Genomic DNA, 27086 nt, shown 5'->3' on the forward strand with positions numbered 1-27086 from the left:
TAAACTGTGGACGTTACGGTGTGATGTCATTCACTAAGAGTAGTCAAATACCGAAGCTGGGTTTCTCTCAACCCTTCCTCCATTCCCTGAACCTCCCAACTCTCTCTACCAAATATACCCACCTATCCCTAATTGTGCAAATGACCTCAGCTGTTGGTCACCTCCCCTTATAACCACTATTACTAATACTTGAATGTTTACACAATATATAAGGCGACTAAAAATTTATGATCACTCTTATCAAGCAGCCCTCTTAAAATAAGCACCGGAATTCTAAATTACCCCATCCTACATCACCCAGGGACTCGCAGATCTCATTCTTGAGGGCGAAAATCTTTCAACTAGATTATTAACACCTCAAGCCATTGCATTCTCGACTTGATTCTTGTTGCACAAGTACAGTGATAAGGGTGGGATTTGATCCTATGGCACCAAATCCGTGGATCATATCACACCACATCCACCTTGCTCAGATTAAAGAGTACAGTTACAGAAGACAAGCATGGTAAGGAACCTGTCTTTCAAGAATTGAATATTATTATTTATTTCATTATAATTAGCAAGGTGAACTGGAAAATCTGATGAACCATTACCACATCTGACTACCTTCATTAAATACCGCATCCTGTTGGTGACATACTGTGCTGAAGTGGATGCAAGCAAAAAATAAAAAATACATTTACTGGTATTTTTTTCAAAAATTCACTGACAAATCACAGTAGATGGCAGCCATGAGTTTAATGAATAACTCTCATATGTTAGTAAGGACTTGTTTAATGGGTGCGTAGAGTTCTACCATACAGCCAATGACAGACTTTGCAACTTCTGCAAGTTGAATTATATTAATTTGCCCTTCCCCCTGAACCCTATCACCTTGGTTTCACCATTGGTGCTACACATTATCGAGCTTTTCATCAAAGTGCAACTACTGAGAACAATAAAAGTGTGACAGAATTTCATCTAAGTAATTTCAATTTAGTAATTTTAGCCACATTTCAATTTTCACGAGCAAGGTTTGACAAAAATAAAGAGTGACTGTGACATGTAAATTCACAAATTAGTACACAAATCAGACTTGTTACATAGATAATATTTATTAACAAATAAACCTACTTTTTCACCTTTTCTATAAACTACAAAAAGTACCATATGGACATATTAAATACACATGGAAATATCACACAGATAATTTATATATTGCATTTGAAATAACAAAAAAATCAGTGCTGGCATTTAAAAATAGTACGACTTTGCCTGATCATTTAAAAAAAAATGAGAAAATCTAAAAACAAATAATCAATGACTTTGTATTAACAATGTCATGGGAGAAAGTAAAAAAAGGAATTTCACCCACCAGGCTGAGATTAGATAGCCTCTATCAAATAGGACTTTAGCACAAAAGTTGGGAATCACTTATGTGCAATGTAGTTAGCTCTCATCTCCATTAGCTTATAAAAAATACTGTTGGAGATATAATACCAAATGTTTTAAGGAACACTTAATTCAGTCAAGTTTAGGTTTCTTCAACCAATGTTATAGGCTGTGAAATAGAAAAGATGAATCTTACACAAGGAAATCATTTCATACAAATAGATTCTTGTACAATGATCAACCCATGTACCATAAGCAAAACCATGATTACCTTACAATCACACCAACTTGATCAATTAACTTGAACACCACCAAAACCATTTTTAAAAAAACAAACAATGCTTGATTGAATGTGTACACAACAGCCCCTTCATTTTTATACTCCAATATCAGACTTCCTGCCAATTTACGCCATGAAGTGCTTTCATTCAATTTTACACAATGCTCCCTAAAAAGCTACAGATTTTACTCAGTGATTGACATATAGACACTGGAATCTAATGTGCTTCACTGGAAACATTTAAAAAAAGGCTTTTTTAAAAGGTTATTCAGGGGTGTGTTTCTCAAAACTCCAAGTTACTTTAAAAGAACACTCCATACAGTATAAATAGTATAAATATACAATAAATATTTCAAATTCCCATACTGTATAATATGGACAAGCAAAAAGTGCTGCAGTATTTATCAATATCAGCAGATTCCATACATAGAAATTTCAAGGACTTGTAAATCAACTTGTAGCTTTGAGGAATGGGCCTCATAAGTCTGTTGCATAAGCTTTGCCATTTTTTAAAATGGTAAAATTCAAGTTCTTTATTAATTAAGGTAAAGCAGGTCACACGGACATTGAATTCAATTTCTTCCCTATATGTTAGGCAATAATATCACCAGATTTAATAGTACTAGAAATTTGTCGTCTTCGCTGGCTGTACACACATTTCAAAGAAACTGTAAGGGAAATGCCAAATCATCAACTTCAGTTCCACCTGCTTACATGCAAAAATATTCAATCATTTCACAGACCAAAATCATTCTCCTTGACTGGGATCCTGATCAATGACAATGATTTAAATATTGAGAAATTCATGGTTTTGGTACGAACATTCAGGTCATTTAAGCTCCATCTGTTCTTAAATCTAAAAGTAATACCCTGGGAATTACCATGTAACATTATTTTATCATGGAACCAATTTTTCTTAAATTTTGACTCTTGTTTCCCAAGTTTTTGAAGGAAATAAAAAATTATCAACTTTTCCTCAATATCCCAAGTTTCCCAACAGAATGACCTCCCTGGTTCCAAGTGAAAATATTTACAGGTTTAGTATGAAAACACATACATTAAAATTTTTTTTATAAATTCACTGGACACCCAAGAATAATTGATATTATCAGACTGTATAGAAGAATTCATCATTTGGTGGATAGTCTATATCAAATTTGTCAAGTTGATTTCAACTTTTTCTACCTTTGGAATCATTAAACCATTCCTTTTAAGATTCTCAATTATTTCCAGATTTAATGTCTATTACACCTCAGATGGCAACAAAATGGCTGGCATGGCACATGGCTACTGAAGGGTTCCATGTTTAAATCCTAATTGAGGTTTTATGGCATCACCAGCCAAATCCCAGCTGCAAAATTTTCTGGTACCAAAATCTGCTGGGCAACTACAGAGGATATAGGGAAAAGAACCAGCCCACATACCCTAGATGAGTTATATTCATATTTTCTATGGCTTTGCTCATAGTGAGTTCTACCATAAATTAATTACCCTTAGAATTGATTACTGCCATAGTGTGGAGAGCTACGAAGTAACCAATGGAGTGGAAATCTATTGGGTAATAGTCCGTTCAGGCAATTAGCCAATGGGTCCCAAGTTCAAGTGATGCCTTTGGAGAAGGTCAGTTAAATCCATGCAATGAGCTTTTTGGTTACTAGTACTCACTGGGAAATATCAGAAGGCACAGAAAAAGAAACTACCCTAACACTTAGTCCACATGTGTAAAAGTCACATGCCATAGTTCTCATGTTAGTACCGTGCAAGCTCTATTTTAATCATTCAAACCCTTCTTAAAATGGATGTAATGGTGAAACTATTGGCAAAATGTAGTGCACAATAGATTTTCAAAAATTGTGTACAAAGACTTCTTAAAAATTTTGTTTATTATGTACTTGGCCAGATAGATTTTTAAGTGTCTACTTAAAAGATACCTCATTAACACATCTAATAAATAGAACTTAAACTTACATGATATATCTCTAGATTTCATGATTAAGGTTTTTCCAGATGGAGAAGTTTTTCAAATGCCTTCAATAAGGCAAAAAGAGACAAAACCTGAAAAATACTAACATTTGTGATGACCAAGTCTTGCACACATTATGTGCATATTTTCCCATCTCTTTTTCTTTTAAATCAATTTTAGGACATTTAAATCGATGACAAAGGCCAAGCTTAACATTAAAATAGGAGGGCAAAAACTAGAGCAGGTAGAACAGTTTACGTATCTCGGTAGTGTTTTGGACCAACACGGTCAAAGTAGTAGGGACGTAAGGAGAAGAATTGCGCTAGGCAAAGAGGCTTTCACAAGGAGCAGGGAGTTTATGACAGGGACATTGAGTAAGGATGTTAAGAAAAGACTCGTAAAAACTTTGATATGGAGCGTAGCTATGTACGGTGCGGAAACGTGGTCATTGAAGCAGGAGGATAGACGTAGACTGGGGGGTTTTGAAATGTGGGTGTGGAGAAGAATGGAGAAGGTGAAATGGACAGAGAAGAAAACAAATGAGGAAGTACTTGGTATGGTGGGCAAAGAGAGGGGTTTGTTGGGAGCAATCCTATGGAGGCAGGAAAATTAGAGAAGGGGGTGTTGACCGGCAGTGGGATGTTGAAGACTGTGATAGAGGGTAGGATGTTGGGCAAAAGAGGAAAGGGAAGGAACAGGATAGGGATGTTGGACGGGATGAAGGGAGGAAGAAAGAACTCAGAGATGAAGAGGGAACTGATATAGAGTAGGATGATGGATTTTGTGTTTTGTTAGGAGTAATAAAATATTTGTTTGGTAGTTGTGTCCATCCAAAAACCTACCTTAACCGGTAGATTACCTTAAAAAAAAAAATCGATGACTCCCGGTTAGTGGACTTTCTGTATACTCACTCTAAATTTCTGACTTTTGATCTCACTTAATAATGCAAGAATATTTAATGCATGATTTGCCAATACTATTCTTTTGGAAAAAAATCTTCATTATCACATTTCATTTTCAATGAAATTCAATTAATGGACCTCAACATGTATTACACATTCGGAAAAGTGAACCAATACCAGCTGTTAATAAAGAGTTGGATATTCAAAATGGCATAAGTTACTGGGACATTAATTCTCAAGATAAATACGCCTCTTAGAAATTAAGAAGACACACACACAACAATAATTTGCTTTAAAATAAGCAGGATACAAAAAATTACATCTTAACTGTTAAGTAACTAAATAAATATGAAATGTTTCTCTGCGCCAGTGCTATAATAATTATTAGGTTTACTGATCACATCAGTATAAAATTATTATGATTTATCTGATCCTTTTTTTCAAAATTCTTTGTAGTTCTACTTCATGGCCAAAGATGTTATGGGCATTTTGTTAACCTTTCATGGCACATAATGTGTCTTTCCTCTTAGGTTCCTCTAGAAAAAATAAAATACATCTTGGAGGCTATAGGATTCAGAGTCAAATATGGATGTCTTTGAGATTACATTAAGATGTTCTCCCAACATTTGAGAAGCTGTTTAACTTATATCAAAGTAGTACATTAGATCGCCCTTGTAAATGTAAGTGAACAACCTTTGGAATTGTGTTGAGATCATCTTTAAAACAACTCTCGATCTTGAATGCTATGGCTCAGATGAAGTGATGATAATTTTAATAAGATTACATATATACCTTCCAATTCAGATCAATAATAAGTCTCCCTGAGAGAAGATTCAAGTCTCAAACTATGAATATTGTCGAAAACCATCTTTTTAAATATGAGCAGGATGGAGGACTGCCTAAAATTTTAGATAAGACAAAATTCTATAGTATACCATTCATACTTTCTGCCATAAAATGTTTCAAAAATTTAAAATTCCATCAAGAAACTACACAATAAGTATACTGATCATTAAATGTGCAAGAGCAAATCAATCACTACTAGAAATCACCCAAACCATGAAGAATGGACCTCAAGGAACAGAATTCTGTTTTCTAAGTGTTTCTAAATAAATAGAACACCAGGAAATTGAGAGTGAATTGTTCCAACATTAAACGTTGGTGACTTTCATTTTTGTTTTGTTTTTCTCTTCTCCTGGAATAAGGTTAATACTCTGTAAGAACGATGTAACTTCTGCAATATATTCATGAGGATGGTTGAGATAATGGGCTACGTGCGCAGATTTTTCCCAGCACTTAGTATAAACCTGTGGGGAGAAAAATGAAAAATATTAGCACTCATCTACATAAATATTGGTAACATGAATTTTCAAAATACAGATCAGTATGCAGTATGAAATTTCTTCTCAGCATAGAACAATAAATACCGAGTTTATAATTAACCACACCATCTCAATGAACACAGCATTTATGAATTTAAATGCTTGCTGCCCCATATCTTTAAAGGATTTTAATTATCATTGCTTAATTACCATAATTTAATTGATTATAACTTATTTTGGTACACAAACATGAATATTTGGTACATACATTCGCCAGCCTCGGTGGCGGCGGGCCTGCCAACCCAGAGGTCGCGGGTTTGACTCCCGTCTAGGTGGGTATTCCTCCACCTAGGGCATTGGTGTTTGTAATTGTCTTTAATGAAATATGAAGGGGTTAAGTGTAAGAAGGAACTATAGCCTCAGTCTCAATCTCACCCCACCAAAAATAGTTCTTAGATAAATTCCAAGACTACAGTTAAAGTAATTGTTTATATCCGTTTGCTGCAAAATTTTACTCCCTGAAATTTTAAATTCTAACTGAACCATAAACTAACATTTCTATACATTCAGGATCTAGATATTAAAGTCTGTAACTCACTTGCCTAAAAATATACGTATACACAAGAGCAATATACCCGAGTATGATGAAAATACTACAACAAATTCATTAACGATTTCTTCAGGGATAGAAACTACACTAAGCTCCAAAGATCTACTACACAAGTCCTGAACCAAACAAACAGAAAAATTATTTTGCTGCCGAGAATGTTTATTGCTGAATATGTTATCAGTTGTAATCGCACTATTCACTCTTCATAAAATCTGCTATTTTAATATACATAAACAAATAAATTAATAGGTTGTAGAGCAGGTAACTTTTAACCGCATCGTGGAAATTCAGTTTTTAGATTCAAATACCTTGCATACCTTAATGCCTTACCTTATTCCTTAATACCTTGTACGCCTTTTTATCTTGCAAGATTTTCCTAACAAAAATGCCAAATTTTCCCCATATGTTTGGATGATGATTACGTGAAGTACTTCCCGTGAAATCTTTCATTACTGTGCATACTACTGATAGCACAGCAGTCAGTTCTGCTATTATTTTTGTATCAGCCAGGGCATGGATAGCTTTTCCCGGTCATTTTCTGGAATATCTGAAAAAATTGTGTGACTCCAGGCTTCTTTAAAATTTACACCCCATAATTCCATTCCCTTCACAGATTATCCATAAAAAGTGTATTTTTGTGCAAACATTGGTCATACGGTCATCATGAATGACTGCATATGTCAGGAATATCAAAGGATGGTTGGCAGTCTCATTGACATATCAAGTGTTTCACATAATATCCTGCTATGTTCCAGAAGTATACAGTAATGCTTATGATACTGAGTTGTTACTCTTTCCCGATCAGAAGTCTCTTTTTCGATGATTTATAGACAATGAACCCTCCCCGAAGATGAGCATGGACTTCTTGAAATATGATAATGTGGTGTTACACTAAAATAGTACTCCTGAAAAAATTATTACAGTGTCAAGACTATCATTACAGTCTTATTAAAAATGAGGTCAAATTGAAACCTGAAAAAATCACTCATAAATCCAAGAAAGCCAATTGTCAACGATTTGTCGAAAACCAACTGTCAATGATGATAACCGAGGAACAAAAGGAAACATCCTAAGTTGTTGGAGTAACAAATATCAAAAATAAATCCATAGATACCTCAGTAAAAATGAACATATGGTACAACATCAAATATTTAGAGATAAAAATGAATTAGCCCTAATTTGAATATAAAACATGAAATGACACCTCCATTTGTGCAATTTTATGCCAGATGTATCTAAATGAAAGGACAAGAAGGACTAGGACTATGAAGTAGAACAGAGATACCAAGACTCAGATCAGCAGTCTCTCTTGAAAACAGTCTCTTTAAGAACATATCTCAAAATGACAGGCATTCTACATAAAATCAGCAAGATGTTACGCATGAAATAATCCATTTCTCGCAAAGGTACTTGTACTTCTCCCAAAATACTTTTCATGACAATGTACCAGTATTTCTTGATTTCACACTGCCTTCTGGTACCATCGTGAGAAATAGTTTAAGTTCTAAACATTGCACGAGGAATGAAAGATGGAACTTTCGAGTTGATTTCAGACCGTGAGGACAGTGTTTTAAGGTTGAAACTAGATAGCATATATTTTATGGTATCACTTGAAGCAGAATTTTTACATGCACATTAGCAAAGTATATCAATAAATAAAACCGCTTCATCAATATGCAAGTTCAAAAAGAAGGAAAATATGTATTTTCATAAAATCATGCCATCCAAAACCTACCAAAGATCATCAGACTATTTATTATCATGATGATGAAATAGGCTAAGTGGTACCATATATATTTTGATATGAAAATCTGGGGATTATCCGGAATTTAAATTGTAGGAGTAGCTGCATATTATTAATACATCAAATTTATATTTTTCATAATTTCATGTAGAAAAGAAATTAGGTATTTACCTTAATCCCAAAATCAGTCCATTCCTTGTGAAGTGCAATGTTGGCCTTTGCTGTACCGATGGGATCAGACTTTGAGAAAAGTAACAAGGCAGGACTTCTGATTGCAGCACTGTGAAACAATTGGCTTGCCCTAATGTGATGCTGCGTAGCTTTCTCATGGAAAACCTTCATGTGATACCTTAGGAAGGTTAAAAGAGTACATTGAATTACTTAATTCAAATTAATAATTTAATGTACAATAAATATTTTCAAAACATGAACAAGATGATTAAATATGACTACAATAGAGCAGAAGAAAATGGACATGTATTTTGGCATTGTCTTTACCCTCCTTCCTTAATACATTTCTGAATCAGATTTAAGATTCCAAATAAATGGTAATTAGCACATTCGTCAAAGTGTAAACAAAATAAGTTTTACTTGAACATACGGCCAACTCATCACAAAAATCAAATGCATGAGGCTAAAAACATGAACATACTTGGCGTAACTCTCCAAGGCATTTTGCAACATATTCTGGTTGGGGAATAGGGCCTTGGCTACACCTCTTGGAAGTTCTGTGAATTCACAGGCACTGTCCCAGATGCAACCTCGAATCCGAGCTGCCAGGGCTTCATAAGGGGTGGGAGATGGTGAGCCCCTTGAGATCCCAAGTTCAGTCAAACGCACCAAAACTTCTCCCCATATATATCCCCCCACTGAGAATCCATGGATCAGAAGTTGGTCATATTGTGGGTTGAGCTCAAGGAATGATACAAGATCAGCTGCAACTAGCTGAAGAAAAAAATAAAGACAGCTCAATAATCACCTACCAACAGCTATAGATATACATAAAAACCTAGCAAGTGAAAAAATATCACAATCCATTTAAATGACCAACAACTTTAGGCAAGAAGGAGTAATATCACACCAAATCCAACAACCACCATGAATAATTACACAGTGTACTTTCTTGGCAAAGGATCAGGATGGATCTTTGAGGCATCAGGATTTTTCAGGGGTGGATACCCCTGAAAAATCCTGATGCCTGTGTTATGTCGCGAGTACTTTCGAGCTGAGTACGCTATGCATTGGTGGGGACATTAACTGTATGGAAACCTTGGTGCATTTCGCTAAGAGTAGGCTAATGCTGAAGCTTTCTCTCCACCCTTCTTCCTCATTCCCTGAAAAGCCTATCCCTATGAAATCACCCACATATGACCTTAGTTGCTAGTCATCTCCTCTAGTAAGTAAGAAACTTAAAAGCATCACTTCTCAACATTGATCATGTATGTCAGTCCTGAAATTTTTCCACTTAAAGTAATGTTATAATTTCCTCTTCTATCATTTCTCAGATTATTGAGGGCTATTGTCAACAAACAAAGGAGTTTTCAAAAAGAAATCAAAGTTACTTCACTTATTGATGATGAAATCAGTATGCACACCACCTTTTAACAAATGTTTCCATAAAAATGCAATCTATTTATTTTATGAAGATCCCTGCACTTATCACTCTACTACCAATACTTTTTTGCCTGGAGGCACCCAAGAAAACAATAAATTCACATTTCTACATACAGCGGGAGTATCAAACAATGACTAAATTCTATTATAATACAATTGTTAAAATATCCATCAGCTAACAGGAATTTTTATAAGAGAAATAGTACTCATTAAATGTAAGAATACACCTACAACTGGCAATAAGTCTTCAAGATGGTGAAGCATGAATAAATGTATGGAAGAAATACCAAGGAAGACTATGAATGGAATATGTTCAACAAAAATATAATGATAGATATCAAAGACAGAAGTTCAGAAGGCATACGAGGTAACTTGAAAAACATAGCAAAGAGTAGAAGCACTATAATTTTAATATAAGGGTTAAATGGAGGAAGGGACATTATGGTCTCAATTTGCTTGAAACAGCATATTTATCCATCTAAAATATTTCAGTTGCTGACTGAGGTTGTTGGTTGACTTCACAAGATTTTTATCGAGGTGGCCAGGACATAAGAAAATGATTATCATTACTAAGACATATGCATTTAATTTTAAAAATATATACAAAATTACCAATGGTTTATTCCCAGTAAATGATATACTCTCTAAAGTTGAAGAGCAGTGTCAATGAAAGAAGCTCACCTGTGAACCTTTGACGGGCCAAAGGGTTTGACCAGGTGTAGTGCGTACAGATAGGACATCAAATCCATGGCCAAGGTAATAATTAGAGAACTTCTTAATGTGCTTGGGCTTGCTCATCAGCCATGGGAGGAGGACAATCAGTGGAGGCCGAGTTTTGGACTCATGGATAAGCCTCAACCTCTTATCTTTGTTGGCCTCTTGTTTTTCTACTTTCTCCAACCTTATGCCTTCTTCATTTGTGGACAGCTCAAAGCCAGGAATTGGACGAAGCACATGGATGTAACGAAGTAATGGTCCCTGCAGTGCAGCTACATGACGCGGGATGACTTGCTCCTGTAAATTTTCAATTTAATAGCATCATTTGGATGTTTTACATTGGAATAAAAGATCTAAACATGTCTTTTTATTTATAAAATAAACAGTACAACTGGTAAGACAGAAAAAATTAACTGTATAGGCCTGAACTCCATTGTAATTGTACAGTAAAATTTCAGAAAAATTTTCAAAGGACAACCTCCAAGGTAACATGATAACTTAAAAAAAGAAATCAGTTAGGTTTCCTGATGACCAAGCTTTAGTTTGTCAGTCAGCCAAGGGTTTCCAAGTATTTCTGAGTGAATTGAGTGAAGAGAGGGGTTTGTTGGGAGAAATCCCATGGAAGCAGGAAAAATGGATGAAGGGTGTATTGATCGGCAGCGGGATGTTGAAGACTGTAATAGAAGGGAGAATGTTAGGCAAACGAGGAAAGGGCAGAAAACAGGATCGGGAGGTTGGACGGGATGAAGGGAGGAAGTACTCAGAGATAAAGAGGGACCTGATGTAGAGAAGGTTGCTTAATTGTGTTTTTTTAGGAGTCACAAAATATTTATTTGGCAGTTGTGTCCATCCAAAAGCCGACCTTGTACATATAGTTTTTGCAAAATTGGTCACTTATTACAACTTTTGTATTAAAAATAAAAAATTATCATTGGCCATCAATATTTATTAATTATTTATATTTTAACTGCCTTACATTTGATTTTTTATCTGTGTTTACGCTCATCATTCAACTAAACAAAAATAATCAGCTTACCTTAATGAGTTTTGGTATCCCAGTCACAACGGTATGGATGAAACGAGCTGATCGTAAGAGCACCATGTTTTTGGACAGACTTCAAATGACTCTCACAAGATCAAAGCTCCTACAATTAAGAAAAACGCCATGACACATTAAATGAGGACATTACAATTAAGTTTACATCATGGTACTATGAAAATTTAGCCTCTGTGACATCAGGAAAAATTGTGAAAACTGGCAAACCATAATAGAAGTATCGCATGTCCTCAGTAGAGCCAATACCATGGCGAACTCTGAATCGATTAATCATTTTAGTTTTCTTGATCATAGATACATATCTTTTAAGTCCCAATCAGCAAAAGTTTAGTATCTATTCACTTCTATCATTTCGAAGTGTGTCTTGAGACAGTTGAAGTGCAGGATATTACGGGCCACCATCGGCTCCCAGTCAAAATTTTTAATACAGTGCTTCTAATAATGTAATTAAAAAAAAATATTTTTCCTAATAAAATTATTTCTACACTGAAACATCTAAATCATTAAATAGGCAAATGTTCTAAACATTCTCTTTTAATTAAAGTATAAAATTAATCCAAAGTAATGGTATTAGCAAGTAGGGTTAAATATTCTACATGAAAATATCATATGCAGAAAAAATAGAACCCCACCCAACCCAACTTTTGCATTACATTCTCTAACTTTATAAAATTTCCAGTACCAGCGACCTTTTAAAACGTTTACCTTGTAGTAAACAAGTCCATCTAGAAATGATTGTTCTCCAACAACTTTGGGTTTTGCATCAGTGGGTATTATACACATTATATGCTACACTTTAGAAAAATAAAATAACTTATTATATAAATGTGTATTATACACTTCTACAAGAAATTTAGTAGCCATAGCAACGATGTTTTTCATATTTTTAGGAAAAAGAAAAATTTATCTATCATAAAAATAAAATTGGTAAGAATGGATTTGGAAAAAATTATTAAAAAAACGTACACTTTAGAAAAATACAATACTATAAATTGTGGTTTAGAAAAATTGATCGGGAAGGGCCATCATCATATGGAAATAAATACTTAGCTCTCAAGTCCAAAGAAACTGGGGGAGATGCCGCAAGAGTAACTTTTCATGGAGTTATCCGCTAATATGCATATCAATGCAATAATTTCAGTGTAAAAATCATTCGCCTCGAGTCTTTCTACGACCGCGACAAGCGGTCCAGTTTCTACGACCGGACAAGCAAGTACAAGTACCTGCTTTAGAACTAAACAGTTAAATCATATAAGCTGGGGAAACCTAATTATTACACTTCCATTAGCCATTATTCCCCACAATCTTTACAATCGAAAATGTAAACAATGTATCGTCAACAAAACATGGGGAACAACAGAAATGGAAACTCTTAAATTACTTCATTAATCGATAAACAACAAGGCCGGGAGCTATAAATGGAGTATCGACGTGTTTCAACTTTCATGCCACATCAAAAATAAGTGTTTTAGGAATCAAGGAAATAAAAATAAATTCCAACTGTGGTCGCGTGATTGTGGTGATTTGAATCACGTGTTGCACTTGATTTGCATATTCTGATGAATGAGAAGTTTTGGAACACGGCCGCGTTAAGTAACCCGCAGTAAAGATAACCTACTGGGTACTGAATAGGATTTACGAATGCCACCGGCAAACTCCATTTCGGTATTTGTGCCGAAAGGCAACCTCAATGGTGCCTCTATTTACAGCAATTCAGCTTAATTGTCCTGTGCAAACAGTGTAACCACTAGAAAATAGCATTCGGAGACCTATAAATTCATAATGTCACAAAATTATTAAATAACACGTATTCCAAAGAAATGTGCGAGCAGTAGTAAAGGAGATTTTCGGGATTTATCCGGTGGTTTCAGAGGGGCAGGTTCGGTGTTGAAGGGAGTATTTTAAGACCGGTTTCGATCAAAATAAAGCGACAAACCAATTTAAGGCATGAGAAATCACTCAATAGCAGTTGACTTTATCCACTGCATTACGCAATGGCCTTCCAGTCAATGGTGTTTTTAACGTGTCGCCATCACTTAACTGGCCACCCGACTGGGGTCAGACACCTTTTCAGGCACCTAGCTTAAGAACCACGCGGCTGCCTTTGGCCTGGGTTCTAACGTATGGGACGCGGTCTTCGAGGAATGGGAATTAAATAGGACGAGTGGTTGTGGGCGGATGGGGGCAAAATAAGTTGGACTGAAAGGAAGACGGCCGGTAAAATTTTTAATAGAGGGGGCGAAGAGAGTAAGTTGCAGGGGGAAATCCGGAGAAGGCAGAGAAATTATCTATCAATAAATAAATCAGCATACAAACCATACATAAATGCATACATAGTACTTAGCCATACTTATTATACATATATTTGATAAACTTAGTAGCGTATCCAAAATATTAGAGGATCTAGGCTGGGAATCACTCACGGAGCGAAAGTTAAATTACAGATTGAAGCTCTTGCGTACATTGGATTGTCTCTTTAGCATTGATGTTGAAAAGGTATTGTTACCCCATTGTACTGCGGTAGGAGATCTCATGCTAATAAACTTAGATTAAGTGGTGTAGAAGAGACTTAATATGTCATTTTTCCACAAAAGATAGGGGATTATAATGACATATTGAAATGAAATAATTTACTTTGCAATGACACACACTTACAAAGTAAATTATTTCATTTCAATATGTTATGCAAATTCCACCAAGTTACGCCTGAAACAACAACAAAAAAGATAATAATGACATTTTTCGAACGCGGCAGGGTCATGTTCGGGTAAAATTATTCTGGTGTGCATTCACCCCCTGCCACACACCCCGGCGGTGACTTGCAGGGTATATATTAATAAATAATGTGGTTGGAGAAAGTATTGAAATCGAGTGGCATGTTAAAGGCCGTAATAGAAGGGAGAAGGCTGGTTAAGCGCGGTAGTGGAAGGAAGTGAATGGACATGGACATTTCTTTTTAGACAGCGTGGAGGCAAGCATAAGTTACGATAAAATGATTAAATCGTGATTTGGTAAAAAAAACCAGACGAAGTCCGCGCGATACGTAGAAGAGAACAGTTATTAGTTACCGTCCAAAACCTTCCTTTAATCAGAAGAATATCTTGAATGAGCGAAAAGTAAAGAGGTAAGACGATTGACGAAAAAGGTTAAAACTTGAACAGGTGGAACAACCGGAATGAAACGAATCCTCCAAGTCAAAAGCATGATAACGGAGTGGGTGGGGGGGGGGGTATTTCAACTTCGGTGAAAATGCTGGGAAGACATAAAAGGTTGAGAGCCACTATATTGGCTCACCAGTATACATTTGAAAACTGACGAAAATAATGATGTTTTTCCTCCCTTGGCAATCAGCAAAACGAGACTTCGGTAAATTTTTACACATCGCTCTCCGTTTTTCTCCGCTATTTTCCTTCCGGCCTTATCCTTCTATTATTTTAGATATACAAGTAAGTTTATTGGCATTCGAAATTACTGTACAGCTGAAGCGTTGCCGCCACTATAAATTACAAAGTAAGACTGTAAAATGAAGAATTTGGGCATAACGCAAAAGTAAATGCATGTGATTATCAAGTAGGCAGCCGAAAATCCTGAAACATATGAATATGTTTTTACCTTCGACGATTTCCTACAACTAGACCGTTCAAGAGTAGCATCTTCGTTTAAAAAGGAGAGGAGTGAGCTAAATAACGTTTTTGGAACTGGGAAAATGGAATATATACATGAATTGACAGGCGGTGCTGAAACTTAGAAATGGTAAGCTATATTAACCGTGCAATTATTTATTTTTTAATGCTAGTATGAGTGTAGGCATGTATATGTATGTGTTTATATATCTGCACATATGTATGTATGTATAATGATTACTTGGGGATGATCAGTTTGGGTTTAGGAAGGGGAGAGGTACGCGTGATACCATTGCAGCAATGAGATTATTAATCGAGAGGAATATAAAATACAACCAGGAAGTATTTCCCTGTTTCGTGGATTTCGAATAAGCGTTTGATAGAGTAAATTACGAAAAACTAATGAGTATATTGAAGAAAATAGGAATAGATTGGAAGGAAAGGAGGCTAATCCCCAACCTGTACATGTCTCTGACTGCTCAGGTGCGAGTGGGGAACGGGGAGTCAGGATGGGCAGTGTTAGGAAGAGGTGTAAGGCAGGGTTGCCCATTATCACCATTGCTGTTCAACCTATAAGAGGATGAAATGATTAAAGAGGCATGGGAAGAACTGGAGGAAGGAATGAAAGTCGGCGGGAAATTCGTACAATCAGTTAGGTTTGCTGATGACCAAGCTTTAGTTTGTCAGTCAGCCAAGGGGTTGCAAGCATTGCTTAGTGAATTGGAAATTCAGTGCGAAAGGTATGGGATGAGAATCAATATTAATAAAACAAAGGTTATGCGATTTTCTAGAAAGAAAAAGGCTAAGCTAAACATTAAAATAGGAGGGCAAAAACTAGAGCAGGTAGAACAGTTTACGTATCTCGGTAGTGTTTTGGACCAACACGGTCAAAGTAGTAGGGACGTAAGGAGAAGATTTGCGCTGGGCATAGAAGCTTCAAAAGGAGGAGGGAGTTGGTGACAGGGGCGTTGAGTAATGATGTTCAGAAAATGCTCATCAAAACTTTGATATGGAGCGTATTTATGTACGGCGCGGATACGTGGTCACTGAAGCAGGAGGATAGATATAGACTGGAGGCTTTTGAAATTTAGTTGAGAAGAATGGAGAAGGTGAAATGGACAGAGAAGAAAACACATGAAGTGCTAGGCATGGTTGGGGAGGAGATGGGATTGATGTGAGAAATCATTAGGAGACAGGAAAAATGGATGAAAAGCATATTGATCGGCAGCGGGAAGTTGTAAACGTTGATAGAGGGGAGAATGTTCGGGAAACGAGGAAAAGGCAGAAATAGGATAGGGATGTTGCACGGGATGAAGGGGGAGAAGAAGAATAGAGGGATTAAGAGTGGCCAGTGGTAGAGTAGAATGTTGGGTTGTGTTTTGCTAGGAAAAACGAAATATTTATTTGGTAGTTGTTCACATTTAAAACATGGCTTAACCAGTTGATTACCTAATTACATTATATAATATGATGCATAGCTAGTTCGAGGGGTTCAAAGGTAGTCCACACCGTGTTTGCTCTTCTTTGACATGGCTGCGAAAGGCACCTAATACCAGTCATTTTAAAGCCGGTGTGACGTTAAAAAATCGTATTTGGAAGGCTAAAGAGGAAACTCAATTAATTAATTATTTCATGCTACTATGGAGAGTATAGATAAGAGATGTGCCCCAGAAACTGAAGGATTCGGTCCAATAGGACGTGTGTCGTGCGTTACAGCGAGAGAGACAAGATTCCCGCGGTGTTGATACCACGAAATCCTTGTAAAGCTTAATCGATAGAAGAAGAACATAGGGAATAGAAGACCAAACCAGTTAGAAAAGTGACTCGGAATGTTAGGACCATGTTGACGTAAGGGTAATTAGAAAATATTAAGCCAGAGACCGAGAGAGGAAATATAGATTTTTAGGGCCCTGCGAGGAGGATGGAAGGATCGCGGGGATTACAGCGGAGGGGAAGAGAGCCAGAATATTATTACTGCAAGTAATAATTGGCCTAACGAACATGGTTACGGGTGGCCGCTCGTATATTTAAGGAGCTAGCGTCGGAAATTGCACCGGATCTAGAACTTATATTCAAGGGGAAGAGAGACAGAATATTATTACTAGGAGTAATAATTGGCCTAACGAACTCGGTCACGGGTAGGATTTTTGAGCACCGCAGGGCTTTTATAGATTAAAGTGTAGATCAGCATGATGCTTTAAATGAAGTGAGGGTCAGTGCTAGCAATAGTTCATTTAATAAGAATCAGATAGCATCAGAAGGAAAATTTAAAATGGAATTCAATATTAATTTGAAAACGATCCTCGTTAAAAATTGAAAAAACCGTAATGCCAAGGAAACCTTATCTGTATTGGTAGTTAGTTGACGAAGTTTAAAAAACAAAACTCGCAGAATATTATCACCTTATTCAAAGCACAGGTGCAGATAAAAACAGAAAGCTGGTTATTCACTAATTTCGCCTACGGTGAAAATTACCCAAAATCCTTTTCCGTTTGCAGAAATACAATGTGTGATCAAAAAACACAGGACTGATTTTATAACTTGTTCATTTCGACAGCTTAATCGAACTTGTTGCCCTTAAAGTACATGCCTTGGCTGACGACACACCATTGCCAACGTTTCTTCCAGCTCTCCAACCCTGCGTGGTAAGCCGCCTTAGAGATCTTCTTCAGGTCCCCCGTACAATTAGTTTAAATGTCCGCAATTGAGTCGAATCGGTGCCCTTTCAAGGTTGATTTTAACTTTGGGAACAAAAAGAAGGTTTTAAGAAACTCTGGGTCGGCATTGGCTCGATCCAGGAGTTCCTGACAAATGCCCACACGTTTTCGTCTATGTTCATCAGTCAGCACCCGCGGGACGAATTTTGATGCAGCGCGCGTCGTGCCCAAAATGTCAGTCAAAATTGTCTGACAGGATCCAAAATTAATGTTCACTTCCTCGGCTATCTCCCTAACAATTAAACGGCGATTTGCCAGTACCAAATCGTTCACCAATTAGACATGGTCGGGGTCTGTCGAAGTGGAAGGCCGCCCCGTTCGCGAATCTTCACCTGTCGAGGTTCTTCCCGATTTAAAACGACTGTACCACTCAAAACACTGGCTTCGACTCATAGCATCATTAAAAAAGGGATCGCTGAATCATTCCCAAAATCTCAGTAGCACTTTTGCCAAGTTTGAAACAAAATTTCACGCATACACGTTGTTCCTCTAGCTCCTTCATTGGTGCCGTTGCACGCGGCGACGAACAGGTCAAGACACGTACCGCTGCTGCTGCGTAACGACTCGACGTAAACAAACACAACACCTCTCGTTTTAGTCGTCAGATGTGTCGCTAGATGACACACTATGTCTTGTTTCGATCCGTTGAAAGGTTTGTGCAGAATAAAATCAGGCCCGTCTTTTCTTGGTTACACCTTGTACGACAGAGCAAATAGAATCGGGAGAGGTGTCTTCATTGCAGTTGAAAATTCTTGCGTCAGCAGGGCTGAGGAAATTCCAGGTAATGGTTTGGAAAGCTTAAGTTGCTCAATTAAAAGTGCTGAATACAAAAGAATTTCTGTACGCGCATTTTACAGGCCACCGGACGACAAAGATAATTAAAACTAGACATAGATCAGTAAGATTTCTCATCCTAACACAATGACGTCGTGACGTGACGAAGTGGAAGTGACGTTCGTGACGTTAAAATCGGTGGAGATTTCAATGCCTCATCTAGTGATTGGAGCACATGTAGTTTTAAAACGGGAGGTAAAGGCAAAGGTATCTGATAATCTCTATTTAGTTCTTTTGCGTTGATTTCCTTGCATCAACTTGTCACTTCAACTAAGGGCGATAATATCCTTGATTTGTGAGCAACGAATACTCCCGAAAAGTCTTAAATATAGAAACTATAAAAGGGATTAGTGACCACAGGACAGTAAATGCTAAGTTTCCGCTTCATGGGATCCGAAATAAGAAGCCTAAAAGAAAAAATTAATTGTTCAAAGAAGGGGACTATAATGACCTTAGATGCGTGCTACAAAGTCAATTTGAAAATTTTACGAAATATAGTAATCACCGAAATACTTAGGATACGTGTAATCACTTCCTGGAGATCACGCGCTCATCAGTCAACATGTTCATTCCCAGTAAATTTATGAAAGATAACACGGAACCTGGATGGTACAACGCGGATGTTAGGAAAGCACTGCGGCATCAAAGACTATGTCACTCCACAATGAAAAATATTAGCGATGATTTTTGCAGCGACAAGAGGAATGAGATCACTTATGATAACAAGATATCTAGGACGAATAGCAATAAGGTATTTCGGAAAACGTTAAGTGAATTCTAAAGGAAAAGATAAGCAAAAAAAATTACAAGAGAATCCGAAGCATTACGGTCGTACGTTAGAGAGGTTCAGGGAAAGAACTCAACAGTTATTTCACTCAAAAATGATAAAAGCGAAAGAGTAACCAACAGTTTGGAAAAGACTAACTTATAACATTCTTTCTGTCTAAGCCTCTTGCTAATGTCTCCGATAACTGACCAAATCTTGCCGGCGGACAAACACCCAAAATTGAACCCTCCTGTAGTGACATTCAACGTTTGCGGAAAAATATTATGCCTAATAATTCCTCCGGTCCCAATGAAATAACCGCTCGTTTATTTAAGGAACTAGCGTCGGAAATAGCACCGTATCTAGAAATTATATTTAAGAAGTCACTAGCAGATCACGAGGTTCCCGGTGATTGGAAAACGGCTAACGTAACAGCAATATTTAAATACGGAGACAAGGAGGAGCCGAGCAATCACAGACCTATTTCCCTCACATCCATTTTATACAAGGTTGAGGAACATATGGTTGCTAGTTCGATCGTGAGAAACCTCGATAATCGGGAGCTATTAATTAAAAATCAGTACGGTTTCCGAAAAGGTAGATCCTGCGAGACAACTTGCGCTTTTTGTTCATGATATTCTTATTTCGGGAGAGAGAAATGTTCCAGTGGAGCAGTTTTTCTACATTTTAAGGAATCCTTCGTTTAAGTACCTCATAGTAAACCACTCACGGAGCTAGAAGCATAGGGCATAGATACAAATATCCTTGGTTGGATTAAAGACTTTTTGAATGGCAGGGTACAAAGAGTAGTCGTAGATGGAATTAGCTCAAATTCAGAAGAAGTTACTTCAGGGGTTCTCGTGGGAAGTGTAATCTCCTCTGTAAGGACCTCTTTTAAGTATTAAATCGAGTGCACACATTCCATTTCCAGAACACCGAAATGGAAGGTGTAGACTTGATTAAATACTTAGGCGTTACTCTCACTCACGACGTACCCTGAGTGAAACATGTTCGGGGAATATGTGGAAAAGCTAACAGAAAATTAGGATTTATTAGAAGAGTACTGGGTAAATGTAATGAAAAGGTTGAAGAGAAATGTTATCTTTCGCTGGTTAGGCCTCATTTAGAATACGCTGATAGTATATGGGATCCTCACGAAGTTGGGAATCACTCGGAGCGAAGGTTAAATTACAGATTAAATTTCTTGAATAAACTGGATGTAGGTCTCTTTAACAGTAATGTTGACAATGTATTATTGCCCCCATCACACTACGGTTGTATAGATAATTTAGATAAAATTAGAGAGATTAAGTGTAGAACAGATAGTCTGGTGTGTATTCACCCCCCGACAAACAAAAACGGTGGTTTGCAGTGTGCTCAAATATCTAAATAGGAAACATTTGATGGTGATGGGGGATAGAACCAATGGACCAAGGAATAAATGGTAGTGAGGTAGGGAACCTGAGGATAACGTTCAACGTCGAAATCTGGGTTTTAAATAGTGAATGGCATTGCAGTCAATGATTTCATTTCGTTTCAATATGTAGGTAACTACGGTTTAGGGTCGAGAAATGACCGCGGGAAGAAAGCGATAGCTTCGCACGGGCTCATCAAAACGAACACTTGATTTCAACACTACTCAAGGTGTAGCTAAACAAGGAAAATGTCAAGGGATTCATAAATCCGAGGGCTTGTCAATAAATAACTCGCAAAACTGGGTAGAGGCAATAATAATCAAAGTAACTTCCCGAAAATTATGTCACTTCTCTCATGCATATTCACCCTTTACATTCAGTGACATCCATCCCATCTCTATAGCATCCCGGCAGCAGAGACGTCTTTTGTTTGCAGTCGCAGCCAACCCAAGGAGTAACCTCCACGGCCTAAAACGGCATCATCACTTTCAAAACGTCGCCCCTCCAAATAGTTTTTCAAGGGGCCCGAACAGATGAGTGTCACTGGGGGCTCCAAGTCGGGACTCTGGATGTTCCCAGCGATCCCCGTGAAGCGTTCCCAACAGCTCATGTGTTTGCTTTGCTGGCGTTTGCGATTTATTTATTGACTTACCCTCGTACATCAGATTACATTATGGTTAAGCACAGATTTAGGAACAACATGATTAATTCGCAAAGTGTTCCGGAGGCAGATTCTGATTCAAATCATAATTTAGTAATAATGAAGCGTAAATTCAGATTCAAGACGGTAAAATACGGCGGTCAGTTTAGGAGATGGAATTAAATAACATTTCCAGTAATGACCAAAAAGGAGTGGCTGGAGTGAAAATCACGAGTGAGGAAAGGGAGCTGCGTACGATAGAAGAAAAATGGGAACATTTCAAAAAGAGATGCCGAAAGCTGAAAAACGAAACCGAAAGGTAAATAGGAAAATGAAAAGGAAAACATGAATTACAGAAGAGGTCATTTTCAAGATAAACGAGAGAAGAAAAAGGAGGAATGTACATACAGAGTTAGATAGAAAAAATTATAGAGTTAAATCATAAACTGAAGCGGGTAACAATTAGAGCAAAATAAGCATGTTGGAAAAGACAGTGCGAGGATATGGAATACCTACAAAGGAAGGATGAAATGGATGTAGCGTATAGAATGGTGAAAGATCTATCAGGAAGTAGGAATGCATTATTTCGTGTGAATAAACTTTGACGGCTGAGGCCATATCTCACCTTTGATAAATGAACCTTTTCTTAAGTCTCCCTAGTTCAGACTAAGAAGGTAAATCTGCTGCCAAATTTAGACTGCCAAAATGTGAGTACATTAACGCGTGTCATAGAAATGTGCCAACGTCGCTTGCCTCTTCATCCGAAACGAGTCGTCGGGAGTTTGCGGAAGCGACGTTCAGGCTCCACTTCAAGATCACTTGAGCGTCGAGTGCAATACGTTGTCCTTCGGACTAAACGACAAAAGAAGGAAACCTTGGTCCTTCTTTCTTCGCGACTTTCTCCAATTCCTCAATCCCAACTCCGCAATGGCTCACGAATGTTCACACCACAAGGCATAGTCTCCAACAAAATGAACGTGCAACAAGGAACACTGCAACAATGGCCAAGTATCGAGGGATAAACATAAACAGACAAATAACGAAAATGAAGCACACCTTTGGACTTTCGGTTCGTTTAAGTCTGCATTCAACACCAATTCATTTAGAACTTATCAATGATAATAATAATAGTACTGTACCTTTGTTTTTAATGAAGAAATTTCTTCACTTGAACATCAGCGTCGTTTTTAGTTTCATAATTTTTTGCTTTTATTTTTTGTGGATTGATTTAACTTTTCATTTCATTTCCTCATTATTTTACTATTTAGCCAGGATTGCCAGTAATCTTGCACGTTTACATTCGGTTAATGAATTTATTTTTGTAATTAGATATACACATATTTATAAATCCCAAATCGTAATAATTCCCGCGTAAAATTTTTGAATGGCTTAGGTCATATCGCAAAGTAAATTAGATTAGAAAAAAATACGCTACCTAATTAAACAAACGCTATGCTCACGACGAGATTCTAGCCCGAGATACTTGAAGCGCATTAGGCACCTATCACGCCAGCCTGGTTGGCTTTCAGTGTTTCGAATACCATCTTGAATGCTAGAAAATACTGAAACAATGATTCGAAAATAGTTTAATAGGAGGGGGAGAACTCTGATGGACACCAGGAGAGAAGCTAGCATCAGAAAAAGAAAGCAATGAAAGGCGTGAAGGCTGGGAAAGAAACTAACCTCGTAAGGTACTATTTTACAAAAATAACCAAATACTATTCAAGTATAGATTAGATCCATGTGAAGTTATAGCTACTTCCTATGGCAAACTAAAGAAGATTAAAAGTTACATCACAGGAATATTATGCTTGCAAATCGATCAACAAACCAAACACCACCATCCAAAAATATACTTATCCCTTAAGTTCTAATTTCGGAAAAATTAATTCAAGATATTCTTGCTGCTATTATTTTACCTTAAAAGCAGTATCATGTGAGGCCCGTAGGACTAAATGTTTAAATATCCTAAGAGGACGAGAGGCGAAAGAAATTGAAGGTGCAATGGACGCAGGCGACCGATCAAAAGAAAATCTCATCAAGAAATGAGTGAAGCCACAATAGCTGACCTTGAGGGCCGGATTCTCGGAAAGGCGGCGCCTAGCCGAAGCCTCTTCAACTCCCCCAGGAGTGCGCTAACGGCGGTGACACCATCTTCCCCCAAGCGATGACCACTTGACAAATTTTAAATCCTTTGCCCGGCGACTCTCCAGCCAAGAATTTCTCACCCTCGCACCACTACACGGATTGAATAAAACTCGTTGAACAAGAATGCACGTACTCGTGGCGTCCATTACTATAAGCAATGCTATCCACCTCATAAGTGAAGATAACAACAAAAGTTTCTCTTAGCTAATGCCAGCAACTGTTGTTGGAACGACCTTAAGGAGGATATACTAAAATCAATTGTTCAGCTTAACGTTTCGGAAGAAGCGCGAAAGTCAAACGCAATACGTCTGAGGAGAACAAAGACATACCATACGCATTAGAATAAAATGAACTATCGCTTATACGGTCGGCATTACATGGAAAAGGCACGTGCATTTCCCACTTTCGCAAGCTGACTCGCCAGAAGATGAATAGACGACATCACACTTCGTTTGGTGGAGACCATTCGCGCTTGCATTTGCCAGTAATTTGTGGGGATGCCATTGTATTTTCCGGGAAATGTTTCGCTCAATATTTATTTATTTGCATACCCTGCAAGCCACCGCTAGTTTTTTCACCGTACCTTTTGTTCTCTCCATCGCATTTTTATTCAATATCCTTTTTTTACAGGATTTTGATCTGCTTATTTAGTTAACAAATAAAAATCCCGTAAAAAGAAGATGCTGAATAAAAATTCCATGAAGGGAACAAAAGGCAATAAAAGGTTTTAACGTTCATTTAAGTCGTGGAACAACGGCCACGGTCTTGTGCGATAATTTAAGTTTTATTCTGATAACTGTTGGCGAAGGTTCGATTCTTCAATGCTCCGATTTTTTTCTCATTTCGAGCCAGTATCCACCAATATGCTTTAATGATTAACATTGGATGCTTCTAATTATTCTGGGACATATTTCTACAAAGTATGGCGAGCGTAGCATTCAGTATGTCACACATTTTTCTCGGAAAATGACCACGATCACAAGTTCGGGCTGATTCCTTGTGACCTTAAAGAGTCCTTGGTTTAACATTTGAGGTAAGACCGAATTACTCATTCAACGTCCAACTAGTTCAAACAATCAGAAGGAACGATTAACCTTCCCCCTAACAAGAGATCACGAAAGACGAGTTTAATGGCGATGAAAATAGTATGAAATTCGATGAGAATCATTCAGTCTAGCCATTTCACAGCGTATAATAGTTGAGCTTTCAAAATCAAACTACTCGAATCTAAAATCACAGGTAGCACCAACTTATTCCCAGTACAGAGTTCCAAAAGCTTAGAAAACTATATGTTGTGGCAGGCAATAATAATTCATCAGTCCACCGCTCCTATCGGGCAGTCAACTCCACTCCTCCTGTCCACCACACACTTCCGTGTATCTAACGCACCGTGAACGGCGAGAAACATAGGGCTGATGGAGTTCAGTTCAACGTTGTGAAATCTCATTGAGAGAGACATGAAATCTTCCCATATTTCACGAATTTATTTATTAAAAAATTGAAACGGCCCTTTACGAAGTTCAGTCGCCATCATCTCTAACAAATATAACAGAAACGAAAAAAAGTTTTAATTTTTTAATAGAAGTAGCTGAATGGAACCAAGTACCTGGAGAGTTGTTTGAACCTTTTACATCCAACGTCGGGAGTTTTAAGACTGAAGCAGAAGTTTAAAAAATAAAGAGGAGTTTAATGGATAAGAGGCAGCCACTGGGAATGGACCGAATGATAAACTTCACTGTGTCTAAGTGGGATACTGGTCAGCAAATGATGTGGACGGCGTGAGAAGTTGGACGTGTGGACGTGTGGACAAATGGAAGTGTGGATGATGCTTGACTGTGAGCGATTGTGGACGGGATATGATTCTGGATTGCGTGATTTTGGACGTGTGCGATTCTGGACCATGGGTGATGGTACTTCCTTTGCATTGCCCAGGATTAACCTAATATTCAACGGCTTAGTTTTGATTTTTTTAACCGATTGTTTGATTGACTGATTTTGTTAATGATCGTTTTATGCACTTGTATTTTAATAATAATCTCCTCTAATGACGTCGACCGTAAAACAAAACTCGACAAATTTTTTATTTATTTCAATTTAAATTTCAGACTTAGGAGAGTATAAAACTCAGATTTAACTACTACGGAGGCTACCGCGGATGGCTGGAGTACTATCACCTTAAAATCAATTAATTATAAAAAGCCCTCCCTTGATTTTCTCTTTAGAGTATTTACATTCATTACAAGGGAATTAGCCGTGCCAACATTTGCAGCTCGAAATTACGAAAACGCCAGCCAACTACTGAACTCAACACCTTGGTATATTCCAAAGTAAAACAAAATTTTTCCTCCACTGAGTACTAAGATAAACAACATTTGATGAAGTGATAAGGTGCCTACTTGGCTCCCGCCTGTCACTAACTGTGGGATTTGTCATATAACCCAATAGGATTAGGGCTTCGATCGAAGTTAGCTCCGTCAGACTTCGAGGGATACGCGGGGAAAACATCTTGGATGTATATCACCCTTCCATCCTCCCGCAATGGAAGATTCAATTCGATTAGCATCTTTCCACACTGCAGAATGTCGATATCAATCAATCAACTTGACTTCCCCCAACTGCAACTTCAACACCTTCTCTGATAAAAGAAACGGTGGTGAAGGTACGACCTGGATTTTCACAGAAATATTTTAATCCTGAACACTAAAAGACTGGAGGGAGGTCTTACTGCTCTATAAAAGTGATCTACACTTACACGAGGGCTGCTTTTTATATATTGTGCCTTGACAACACCCAAGTGCTTTAAGTGCCATCTGACGTCTCCATCTGAAAGTTTGACCCATTTAACGCTAACTTTTTTCAGAACATTTTGTCGTTTGATCATAACTTGTGTTGTTTACAGTGACTCGAAAATTTTGTCTCAGCGAAAAAATGGAGTCGACTCGAGAACACTCTCGCCAAATACGACAAAAGTGATTCGTGAAAGAAGCACATCAAAGCAAATGATCGCCTGTTTCTTCGGTATAACTGGACGTGTGGCAACCGTACTGTTAGAGCAACGTAGAACCGTGAATTCTTAATGGTGCACGGGCATTTGTTTACCGAATGTGCTGGGTGAAACATGGAAAAAGAAGAGGCAACGAAGGATCATTCTTCATCATGACAATGCAAGCTCTCATAGATCGGCTGAAACGACTACCTATTAGACTGGCCAAAACGTAGAACTGATTTAGCACCAAATGACTTCTTTTTATTCCCGTTTACCAAGAAAAAATTGCGTAGCCAACATTTTTCAGCGCCTGAAGAAGCCGTTGATGCCTTCAAATACCATGTTTTGGAGGTACCTCTATCGGAGTGGAAAAAGTT

The 27086-nt window shown here is 37.6% G+C and overlaps 1 protein-coding gene across 2 annotated transcripts in view; it reads right to left on the minus strand.

The window, feature by feature from the left end:
- Nucleotides 1-751: 751 nt before the first annotated feature.
- The window catches only part of LOC139699103 (transmembrane protein 53-B-like), a 38497-nt gene continuing 12162 nt past the window's right edge, over nt 752-27086 (minus strand). For both annotated transcript variants that reach the window (XM_071598126.1, XM_071598127.1), the window contains exons 2-6: nt 11560-11668; nt 10488-10820; nt 8845-9137; nt 8364-8541; nt 752-5823 (exon numbers count right to left, since the gene is read on the minus strand). In XM_071598126.1, coding sequence (XP_071454227.1) covers nt 5668-5823; nt 8364-8541; nt 8845-9137; nt 10488-10820; nt 11560-11625 — 1026 coding nt within the window. In that variant the 5' untranslated portion in view covers nt 11626-11668 and the 3' untranslated portion in view covers nt 752-5667. The remainder of the gene's footprint in view (nt 5824-8363; nt 8542-8844; nt 9138-10487; nt 10821-11559; nt 11669-27086) is intronic.

This window comes from Hetaerina americana, unplaced genomic scaffold, assembly GCF_022747635.1.
Source record: "Hetaerina americana unplaced genomic scaffold, ioHetAmer1.1.p SCAF_9, whole genome shotgun sequence".
Taxonomy (NCBI): domain Eukaryota; kingdom Metazoa; phylum Arthropoda; class Insecta; order Odonata; family Calopterygidae; genus Hetaerina; species Hetaerina americana.